The following is a 12,497-nucleotide window of genomic DNA, read 5'->3' on the forward strand; positions in this document are numbered from 1 at the left end:
TATTTAGAAATTAAAAACAAGATTATGGTTTGATTTGTTTAATAGTCTGTGTAACACATTGCTTTGTGGTCTGAAAGCAACAGTGAAATCATGACAACTTTGAAAGTAAATTATCCCTCATGGTGATGATTGAACCCAGGGACCCTTTACCAGTGAGTTACATCTACCCCTATGTATTTATGTAATTTAATTTAGTTTTTGAGACTGGTCCCATTAAGTTGCTAAGGCTGGCCTAAAACTGGTAATTATCCTGCCTCACCCTCCTGAGTAGCTGGGATTGCAGGCATGAACTACTGCACCTGGTATCTTTGAAAGCTTTAAGGTGATAAACTATCATCATCAGATATTTTATGTGAAAACTGCTCCATCAACCTTTCCAAAATTAGGTATCCTGCCCTTTTTTACTTAGATGTAAAGTTCATGAGGATCAATATATTTAGTTTTAAAGTATTCCCAAATTCTTAAAACACTGTTTAACTATTCTGTAAAAATCCCAATAACCAACATGTTCTGAGCATGTATTGTATGTCAGTCACTATTTATATAATTTTTACAAGTCTCCTATCAGTATATAGATACTACTTTTCCCATAAAACAGATGAATAAAATGGGTACAGGAGAATTAAATCATTTGCCTAGACTCACTAGGAAGTTGCTGAATCACATTTATTATCACAAAATTTTTCTTTTTAAATTTTATTTTGAGGCAGGTTCTCACTATGGTTGTCCTTGAATTTGTGATCCTCCTGCCTCATCCTCTCAATTATCTCAGATTATAGGCATGTGCCACCATGCCTAGCTTTGCTGAGTGTTTAATCCTTTCTTTCTCCTTCTAAATACATATGTGCTGAATAAATAAAATGAACAAATGAAACATGAAGTACAAACAATTCAGTGTATTGGGTGAAATATTTAAACTTAGTAATTGAACTGTTTCTTAAGTAAGGTCTGCTGCATTTTTTGCTGAAGGTATACACATAGGTCCTCCTCTCTCTCCCCTTTCCCTTTCCCCTCCCCTCCCTCTTCCTCCCCCCACCCCAGATGTAGATGTGATACTCACCCTAAAGACACTCTGCAACACAATCTTAGTACAACCAACTAAATCAGAAAATGCCTTTGTTTCAAATCATCCTTTTAATCCACAGATATGCCAAGGCTTTTATTGGGGGGTGGGGTTTGCAGGGTATTCAACCAAGGACACTTTACCACCAAGCTACATCCCCAGCTCATTTATTCTTTTAAATTATTATTATTATTATTATTATTATTATTATTATTTTATTATTATTTTGAAATTTTGAGACAGGGTCTCAATTGCTGAGGCTGGTCTTGAAGTTGGAGTTCTCCTGGCTCAACCTCCTAAGTTGGTGGAGTTACAGGTGTGTACCCCTGCAGCATATTCTTTGTGATGATGATTGGAGGTGTTAGAGGACTTGGATCTGTAGGAGTTTTTTGAGTTTGTATTTTTACATAAAGTATATAAAATTTAAATGTGTATTAAGTGCTGGTACTTTTTACTCTACACAATTCCACATAATTGCAATCAATATATTCAGTTGTTGGCACTCTGTATCTGAGGACTCTGTCTAAAGATTGAAAGTATTTGGAAAAAATATAGTATAGAAACTACTTACATTGTATTTGGCATTATAATTAATCTTGAGATCATTTAAAGTATATATACAAATACTACCCCATATAAAGGAATTGAATATAAACTGATACTAAAATCCCTCACTGATACCAAGGTTCAATTGTGGACCACTTCTAGTGCTCTAGAAAAAGCATCCATATGCCCTTTTCAGTCTATTTTTTCTAGGTGTACCTGCTATTCTGCCTTTTCCAAGACTAGTACTCCATGCTTTTGAACTTTATGCAAATGTATTTATGATATTTTATTTAGATAACTTTGATTCATTAGTTTGTACAGGAAACTTTGTGTTCTTAGTTATATGATCTTTTTAAATGCTTCCCAGTGTTCCATTGTACAAAATACTCCTTTTTATTTAGTTTTTCTACTGTTATGGACATTATTTTTTCAGTTTTTGGTTATTATGCAAAAAAGATACTATAAACATTTTTGTACAATTCTTGTTTTTAAAAAATATTTATTTTTTAGGTCTAGATGGACACAACACAGTGCCTTTATTTTTATGTGGTGCTGAGGATCTAACCAAGGTCCCGCCCATGCTAGGCAAGCGCTCTACTGCTGAGCGACAATCCCAGCCCCTTTTGTACAATTCTTTACATGTATATTAGTATGCATTTTGTTCATATATATCCTGAGGAATAGAATTAATGATTCAAAGGATATATGTATGTGTAAATTAATTGAGCACTTCTAAACATTTCCCCAAAATGATTATATTTGTATCCTGCCAGCAATATAGAGGAAGTCCATTTGTTCCTTTTTTTTAACCAACAGTTGATTTCATCAGTCATTTCTATTTTAGCCTTTGTTTATTATTATTATTATTATTATTAGGTTTCAAGTACCTTATAATTATACACAATAGTGAGGTTTATTGAGACATATTCATATGTACATATGACATATTTTGTTCCAGTTCATCTCCTGGTACTTCCCTCTACTCTCCCTCTACCCTTTCCATCCCTCTTCCTCTGTTGTTCTGGTCTTCCGTCTACTTATTTATATATTTTCCATTGCTACATTATAATTGTACATAAAGTAAGACTCAGTGTGGTATGTTCATATATAAGCATATAGCATAATTTGTTAGGCTTTATTCCCCAGTTCTTCACCTTTCCCTCCTTCCTTCCTTTTCCTCTATCTACTACTTTTACTCCACCATTTTCATAAAATTTCCTGCTTTCATTCTTTTTTTTTTTTCCCCCTTTAGCTTTTTTCTCTTCAAAAAAGAGAAAATGTGTTACCTTTGACTGTGAGTCTGGCTTATTTTGCTTAGCATGTTCTCTAGTTTACCATCAAATGACATAATTTCATTCTTCTTTATGATTGAGTAGAACTATATTGTGTATGTATGTGACATTTTCTTTATCCTCTGTTGAACACCTGGTTTCATAACCTGACTATTGGGAATTGTGCTGTCATAAACATTGGAATCCATGTAGCACTATTTTAACCTTTCTGATGGGCATAGTGTGGTGTCTCATTTTTGTTTGCATTAGTATTTTTCTGATGTTAAATGTTATCAAGTACCTTTTGGTAAGTTTTATAGCTGTTTTTACATTGTCAGTTTTTTTCTCAAACTGCTCTGAGAAAGTTTCTGTATATATTTGTAATCCAAATCAATTTCACCATTATTATTATTTTTTTTTTTTGAAAATTGATCATTCTGAAATGTCCACAGAAATGCAGTGTCTCTAAAAAGAGGTAAAGCAATAAGGAAGAAGTGCAAATCTGGAAGACTTTCACTACTAGATTTTAAATCTTACTGTAAAGCTACAGTAATGAAGGTAAATTGGTATTGGCACAATGACAGATCTGTGTGAGAGAGTACAGAGACACATATGTCAGTTGATTTATGATAAAGAGTCTTAATTCAGTGGGGGAAAGATGATTCTTTAAAAACAATGATTGTGAAGCAATTGCTTTTCTGTGTTTAAAGTCTTTAATTTTGATTAAGACTGAAGTTGTTGATTATTTTTATTTATAGATTGTGCTTTTGTATTTAAGAAATTGTTGCTAAGCTCAGTTTCCCTTGTTTTTTCTGCTATTACACGTAGGTCTAGATCTCTTTTGAGTTTATTTTGTATGTAGTGTGCGGTAAGGATCAAATGGTTTCTGATCTATTTGAAATAAGTTGCAGATATCATGATCCATAATCCCTATAGTTCATGGTGTATTTTCTAAGAACAAGGAAAGGAAATTCTCTTATGTAAGTATTATATAATTATCAAAACCAGGAAATTTAATATTTACAGAATATTATTATCTAATTAATAGCTATACACATAGCTTTGTAGTTGTTTCAGAATGTCTTTACATCTATTTTTCTAGTCCAGGACCTAACCAAATACATTAAAGATTTATTATGTTTAATGTCTGCTATCTTCAGTAGTTTCTTGTTCGATCTCTGATTTTTATCATCTTGATATTTTTGAAAAATATAAGCAAAGGCATTTTATAATGCTCCTCAATTCTTTTGTTTCTTCCTGATTAAATTCAGGCTATGCATATTTGGGAGTAATATATAATTAGCACTTTCTCTTAAACATGAATTTCATAAGGTAGAATAAGTGAAATGTATGAGACAATACATAGAAATTAGACATCCCCACAAAGTTGAGGCAGATATCTTCTTGTTAATGGAATAATTTCCTAAGTTATAATATTTGGGGGGAGAGGGAGTTACATTGTTCATGTTCCATGAGGGAAACTATGTCTTGTAGGATTAGTTAATTTTTAGGGGTCTGTATTGCACTACACCTATGCTAGAGCTAGCATGTAGTTGGTATGACAGCCTCTTTTGGGGTTCCCACCTAATGGTCTAGATTCAAGGATAGTGCTGATAATGGTAGAATAGAACTCTAGAAACTGGTTACTGTCTAGGTTACTAAGATTATTAAGATAGATTCATTAATTCATGGTTTTTTAATTTTTTTAAAGAGTTGGGGATCAAAATCAGGACCTTTTACATGCTAAGCATTCTTCACCTGAGCCAAAGTTTTGTTTTTGTTTTTGTAGTGGCAAGGGGATGGGTTGAATGGGTAAAGTTTAAGTTTTATTTGAGGCAGGGTCTTGCCTAGGCAGGCCTCAAATTTGTGATTACAGGGGAATTATAGGATTACACCCTGCCTAGCTAGCATATGGGGTTTTTAAGGTGGTAGAACTCTCAATTGTGATACCATAATTATGAATACAGAACACTATGCATTTGTCAGAGCCTGTATAGCTTTATAATACAGTGAATGTATTTTGTTATCTGTAATATGCTGGACATGTATTTCCTTGTTCTGTCCATCTCAGGGCCTAGAAGCAAAGACACCTCAGTAGCAAAAGGCCAAACCTAGTGTTGCAGATTTTCATCTCTAATATCATTCTCTAGTAAAAGGAACCATGTCTTTTTGTAGTATTGGTTAATTTTAGGATTGGGCTAGGAAATATACAAGGTGAGAGTCCAGCAACTTTTAGGTGCCTTAAGTATTCAAAGATTTAAAAAACAAAATAACCCCCCCACACACACACACAGTGATAGGGAAATATCAAATGGACACTCAACTGAAATGACCAAGCTTGAAAAAATTTTAAAAACAAAGTAAAATGGGGCTGGGGATGTGGCTCAAGTGGTAGCACGCTCGCCTAGCATGCTTGAGGCACTGGGTTAGATTATCAGCACTACATAAAAATAAAATAAAAGATATTGTGTCCACCTAAAAATAAAAAATAAAAAAAGTAAAATGATATGAGACTATATCCCAAAGTAGAAAGTAAATGTTGATGAGTCCGTATTGATTTAAATGATCAAATAAATGGGTGAAAACAGATGTGGAAGAACGTAAAATAATTTTATGTAAACTGACTTTCAAGGAAGTACAGCTTAATTTCTTACCCCTTAACTGTAAACTATGTGTAGTAATTTTATTCCAAAGGGTACAGTAAGATAAAGGGTGGAAAAGTTACTTTATAGTGGAGAAACCTATCTAAGGCTACAACAGACAACTGATTAACTTCAGCATCAACAATGATATGTCATGTTAATAATGTATGTTATTTAATGTTAAGTTAATGCATCCTTAATATGAGATGATAAAAATGACGCCTTACTTTTTCTGTCTTCTTCCCCCAAGGTCATAATCCTAGTCTAGTAATAATTAAAAATGCTTGTCAAGTCCAAGTGAAGGATCTTTTGGAAAATACCTGATTGGTATTCCTTAGAACTGCTGAAGTCATCAAAAAAACAAGAAAAGCTAAGAAACTTTCCCAGAAAAGAGAAGCTCAAGTAAAGACATGATGACTGAATATAATATGGTGTCTTGGATGGACTTCTAGGGCATAAAATGGTCATTAGACAAAAAATAAGAAAACCTGAATAAAGGGTATACGTTTTTATTAGCATATCAATATTGATTTATTATTTGTACCAGACATACTATACAAATACAAGTTGTTAATAATAGGGGTAACTAGATGTCAGATATATGGTAATTTCCTGTGCTATTTTCATAATTTTTTTTGTAAATCTAAAACTGACCTTGGAATAAAATTAATTTAAACAATAATCAAATGACCTAATATGTATTCACCCACCCACAATATTGGTTTTAGGGCCATAAACTGTTAAGAGAAATGAAGAGAGTACTACTGAGGAACACAGTAATAATCAAATACAGGGAGCAGGTACTGTAACCAGGAATAGAGCCCTCCATGTTCTGTTCCATCTTCACTGTTCCTCCAGTGCCCTCTATTTTTAAAGCCTGATACTGCAGTAGATGGTATAAAAGTAATGTTTCCAGGGTCCAAATCCAGAATTACAAAACAAGACAAATAAGGGTGGATTTGGAGACAAGGGACATTAGATAATTGGAACACGGCTATAGTAAGAATGAATTAAATTACTCAAAAGAAAATATTATGATTGAGAAGAAAAGATGCATGGGAAAGACCTCTGGGTAACACTAACAGGTAAAAAATATGGTACATGGAAGGAAAAGGTATCTGAAAGATAAGGAAGAAAATCATGTCGAATGTTAAAGAGCGTTTTAAGAATCTCTATTGCATTTAGCAATGTTGATGTCGTTGATGGTGAAGCACCAACCATGCAATTAATATAGATAGAAATGAATAGAATTTATAGAACTGGATGAAATGACCACAAACTGTTTTCCCAAATTACCCTTGACTCTAAAGATGAGACATAGATAGGGTGTAACTAGTATTAACTTAAGAAATAATTGGGGACAGGGGATGGTATGTTAATTAAAAAATGTAAACTTCATCAAGGCAAGAACATTTCTATTTTTTTTATTATTGTATTCCCAGTACCTAAAATAGTTGCAAATATGTTCATTCTGTATTTATTGTATGACTAAGAAATATTTGAGTACTTCACAATAGGGAAGAGTTGAATAAATGGTATTTCTCAGAAGTATTTTATTGAACAAGATTTCTGAGGCAGAGGATGGCATAATGAAGGACATGTCAAGAGTAGGCATGGTTAAAATATTATTGTTTTATATCATATCTAATTAGTTTTTAAACTTTGTTTTCATACCTCATATGTATAAACTTAGGTTTGATTGTTTACACTATATTTTTGTTGTTGAAAGCAATATGTAAAGCTTTTTTCGTTAGGGAGTTATCTTATTTTGCACTTTTTAAACCACCAGTGATTGACAGTATGTTTAATTTTTCTTTTATAAAGTGAAAAGTAAGCCTGCATTTAATGTCATTTTTAAAAATCTTTTAATTTAGTCTACAAATAAGAAACCTCGAAAATCTCCAGGAGAGAAGAGCAGAATTGAAGCTGGAGTGAGAGGAACAGGCCGTGGAAGAGCTAATGGGCATCCTCAACAGAATGGTGAAGGGGAGCCTGTCACATTATTTGAAGTGGTGAAACTGGGGAAAAGTGCAATGCAGGTAAATTTAAAGTGTTTTTGTTTGTTGTTTGCTTTTTGTTTCATGCATAAAAAGAGATAGTAAATAACCTATGTGGAATGTCTTGGTGTACATATTGACACTTTATATACTTTAATTTTTTTTTTCCCCTGGGGATTCTACAGAATGAACCCAGGGTCATATACTTGCTCAGGACACTCTTCCACTGAACTATATCTTCAGCCCCTATACCTTGATTATCATGAAACCATATATTTTATTCTGTAAGGTTTTTGATTTGGTTTGGTTTGTAAAGAGTATCGGGAAAGACATTTTGTTGAATAGTAACATATTCCTTAGATTGTGTTCAATATGTTGACCAGTATTAATAGGAGATACAAAAGAGGATTTTTATTGCCTTGTTACAGTTTTTAGATGTGATTTTATTGCAGAGTAATTGACAAAAGAAAGGGTGATCTTTTATAACCTTTTTTACTCTTTTATCTCTTCTCATTTACTCAAGAGATATCTTAAGTATTTTGTAAGAGCATTATTTTATTAGCTTCTTAGTAATTCATTATAATCATAAACCAAAACTGTTTTGACGATTCCTTGAGTATATCATTATATATTCCTTGAGTATATATTATATTCTTCACTGTTATCAAAATTATTAGTCATTATTCATGTATTCATACATATTATTATTCATACATATTCTATGTATCTTTTCATTTTAAATAATGGAAGTGAAATTATTTGGTTAAAGTGTAGTGGGTTTATTTTGTTTTGTCTTGTAGAAGAAATAGGGCTTGAACACAGAGCTTTGCACATGCTAGGCAAGTGCTTTACCATTGAGCTATGTCTCTGTCCCTTTTCATTTTAATGTTGAGACAGGGTCTTACCACATTATTGAGGCTGGCCTAGAAGGTGGGATCCTCTAGCCTCAGTCTCCTGATAAGCATGCACCACCATGCTCAGCTAACGGTTTTCTTTCTTTCTTTTTTTTTAAACAGTATAATACAAAAATACCCTATTCCTCTCCAAGGATTTAATCTAGTTTACCTTTCACTAGAAGTGTAACAGAATGTCCACATTTATACTAGTGCTAGCAATTGCATATTTTGTATTTTAAAATTACCTAATAATATGAAAGTTGGTATTTCACTATTTTAATTTGCACTTTTTGGTCACCAAAGATTGATGTTATGTTAAATCTATCTGATAATTGACTGTTTTATTTCATTTTCCCAGTAAGTGTGACAGTCATTTACGTAATTTATGAAACAATAATTACTTGTGGCACTAACACAGGTTTTCATTAGTTAAAAAAAAATTTAATCTGTATTTCATTTTCAGTCCATAAAGGAGCTTAGTGTTTATTATTATTATTGTTAGTATGTTGTCAAATTGATGTGTACAAGAGTCTTGGAATTTATATGCTGAGAGATTTATATATATGATCTCATGAAGTAGTGGCATGATTCTAAATGGTAAATACTGAATTCCCAGTTATTTAAAACAAAGGGTGACAATCTGTGAATTACATATGTATAATTTAAAAAGAGATGAAGTGATCTTTAGCCATTAAGCTTGAAAATCTTATCATTATATTTTAATAGAAACATTGGTAAGCTACAGAAATATTAATTTTTGAGATTAACTTTATTGCTTCTCACCTTTATGTAGAAACACAAGTAACAGAAAGATAAAGGGTTTTTATCTACAATTTTAATAATTTCATTTTAATATTTTATTTTCACTTTTATGTGAAGCTTTATTGTACCAGATAGTTACATATTGTAATGATAATTTTAATGCATATTCTATTTAAATTGAATGCTAACATTTTTGTAAGTATATAAAGCAGGGTTTATTTAAAAAGGGGTAACATCAACTTCTAATATGAATAAAATTTTATCATCTGTATATGAAACAAAATACTGACCAATATAAATTATTTTTTTTATCCACATGTTCTATTCTTCATCCTGATAACTTTTCCCTAAGAAAACTGTTTGATACTGTAATTCTTTTACTTAAAATCTTTGAGCCATATTTTCTGACAGATAAGAATTAATAATTAGGACTCTAGAGGCTTCCATAATTTGGTTTTAACCTACTTTTTCAAGTGTTTTTTTTTTTTTAACTATTCATCTTTTGAAGTCTACTCTAAACCTTTTTTTTAAAAAAAATTTTGTGTTTTATTATTAATGTTATATTTTTCCTTACTAGGTATAGTCACATTAATCTAAAAACTTATATAATATCGTTTTTCACTTAATAATTTTCTAATAAAGTTGTTGCTGAGCACAAAGGGAATTCACATTTAAAAAACATACAAGTGTGTTCCATTGACAGTGGCACAGCAATTTCACTGTTTATTACATCCTGACAAGATAAAATGATATTTTAGTTAAATATTAAAAAGAAAAGACAAACAGATATCAATATATTCAGAAATAAAGCAAGTATTTCTGTGGTTTATATAGAAGAAAACTACAAAATGATGTTCAGGATTTTACTTAGAATAGAGAAGCACATTCTTACAGCCAAGAATTTGGTACTTGTTTGTTAAAATTGCATTATGAAGAATAGTGGAATAGACTCAGACTTATTTCATGAAGCCATAGCCTAATATTAGTTTCCATCCCTGAAAAGGAAGCTAAAGAAAGCCACTGATAACTAATGCGAAGGCTTATATTTATGGTGACTATAAATTTCAAGTTGTCCTTGAGATTCTTTTTATACTTATTGTGCATGCAGTTATTTATTTATTTTAAAAAAAATTTTTTGTAGTTGTAGATGGACAGAATGCCTTCATTTCACTTATTAATTTTTTTCATGTGGTGCTGAGGATCAAACCTAGTGCCTCACACATGCTAGGTAAGCGCTTTACCACTGAGCTACAGCCCCAGCCCCCATTTAGTTACTTATTAATATAGAATCCTTAAGTATTCAAAAGGGTCTTAGTTTGGATTATAATTCATATTAAATTCCCATTTTTAAGAAATCAAAGGATGATGGAAGAGAGAAGACAGACATAGTCCTCATAAGAAACCCTTGATTGAAATGTCTGGTAATGTGGTGTCAGGGTAAAAATTTCCATTGTTATTTTAAGAAAGGAAGATCTAAGCCCATATTGTTTAATCTGAATCTGCAATGGCAAGCCTAGTAGGAACAGGTAATAAAAACATTAGATGTGGGCTGGGGTTATGGCTCAGTGGTACACTTGGCCTCGAATTCGTGAGGCCCTGGGTTTGATCCTTAGCACCATATATAAAAAAATAACATAAAGGTATTGTGTCCACCTACAACAAACTAGATGAAGGGTGATGAATAATAAAATAAAATACTAGCAGAATGAAAGAAGCAATTCTAATTAAAAAATAGGGCATAAATGAAACAAGAAGGGACAGATTTGAAAATTGATCAGTCTTGAAAGTTGAAAATAAATTTTTGAATCATAAAATTCAAGAAGTTAATTTTATTAAAGAAAAATACTACATTAGATGCCTTCAAAAGGAGAACTCAGGAATTAACTTTCATTAAGCATTCATTTAGAAAGTACCCAGAGTAAGAAAAATGTTAGAAAATATCTAAGAGCTGTTTAGAGACTTTGGTATGATTAGATGGTTTCAAAATAGGGCGGAGGAAGAGATCAGAGGGAATTAAAGAGACAACCACTTTTGAAGAAGTAGTTTTAGGAAAATGTCTAGATAGGGCTGGAGCTGTGGCTCAGTGTACTAGCACACATGAGGCACTAATAAAACAAAGGTATTGTGTCCATCTACAACTTAAACAAAACAAAACAAAAAGGCAAAATTTCTAGACAAATTTCCCTATATCTAATGTTTGTTCTAAGGAGTCTTGAGCTAAAAAAGTGAAAATAGGGGCTGGGGTGCTGGCTCAGTGGTAGAGAGCTTGTCTAACATGTGTGAGGCACTGGGTTCAATTCTTAGCACCACATATAAATAAATAAAATAAATGTCCATTGACAACTAAAAAATATTAAAAAATTTAAAAAGTAAATAATTACAGAGCTGTAAGAGTATATTATGAACAGAGAATATTGAGGAAATCTTGAAAGATTTTGTTAAGGATTTGTCTCCTGTTCTCTTGACTACAATGCAATTAATGTTGAAATATACAATAGAATAAATTCCAATTATACTTGGAAGTATAAAAAGGTACTTTTAAAATAACTTGAGAAGGAAATATATAGTTGTGAAATGTCAGTGTTAGTGAAAGTAATGTTAATGTAAATGATGGGACCAGCTAAAGTACTACTTGAGTAGATATGTCCTCTTAAGTGTATTAATGTTAAGTGACAGCAGTAGAAGGAAACTAACAAAAGAAAAATGAAAAACCTAAAGTAATTTGGAAGAAAACAATAATGAAAATACAAGTAGAAGTTAAAGAGAAAATGGTAGAGAAGGTCAACTGAATCAAAATATATGAATCTAATAAAATTTTAAGATGTTGAGGTTTTATTTTATTTTAAGAATTTAAAGGTGAGCCAGGTGTAGTGATGCATGCCTGTAATCCCAACACTCAGGAGTTCAAGACGGGAGGATCACAAGTTTGAGGCCAGCCTGAGTGTGACCCTTTCTCAAAAAAATAAGAAGGGATGCAGGTGTAGTTCAGTGGTAAAGCACTCTTGGATTGAGTATACAGTGCTGGGGGAGGGGTGCTGCAAGAATGTTTTAATATTAGAAAATCTTTTGTACTATAATGTACCAAATAGTCATATTACAGGAGTAAAAAGCCTATACTTATCTGAATTGTTGTAGAGTGTTTAGAAAAATAATTTGATAAAGTAGATCTGACATTCATGATAAACAAACCCTTTGATGAGTTGGGAATACGATAGTACTTCATATCCTAGTGTAAATTATTTCTCCAAAACGTACAGTGCACATCATGTCATTTTTAACAGTGAAATATAGATGTATTTCCAGGACCTAGCATTATCAGT

The 12,497-nt window shown here is 32.0% G+C and overlaps 1 protein-coding gene across 6 annotated transcripts in view; it reads left to right on the forward strand.

Annotated features, from left to right (window-relative positions):
- Positions 1-12,497, forward strand: part of Stag1 (stromal antigen 1) — a 261,193-nt gene that overhangs the window by 17,760 nt on the left and 230,936 nt on the right. For 4 of the 6 annotated variants that reach the window (XM_048794466.1, XM_048794467.1, XM_048794468.1 and 1 more), the window contains exons 2-3: positions 5,773-6,021; positions 7,397-7,561. Coding sequence is in view for 3 of the 6 variants with exons in the window: in XM_048794465.1 (XP_048650422.1) it covers positions 7,556-7,561 (6 nt within the window). In the remaining 3 variants the exon portion in view is untranslated. The remainder of the gene's footprint in view (positions 1-5,772; positions 6,022-7,396; positions 7,562-12,497) is intronic. The other 2 variants (XM_015487017.2, XM_048794464.1) reach the window with 1 other exon arrangement.

The sequence above is a fragment of the Marmota marmota genome, unplaced genomic scaffold (assembly GCF_001458135.2).
Source record: "Marmota marmota marmota unplaced genomic scaffold, marMar, whole genome shotgun sequence".
Taxonomy (NCBI): Eukaryota; Metazoa; Chordata; class Mammalia; order Rodentia; family Sciuridae; genus Marmota; species Marmota marmota.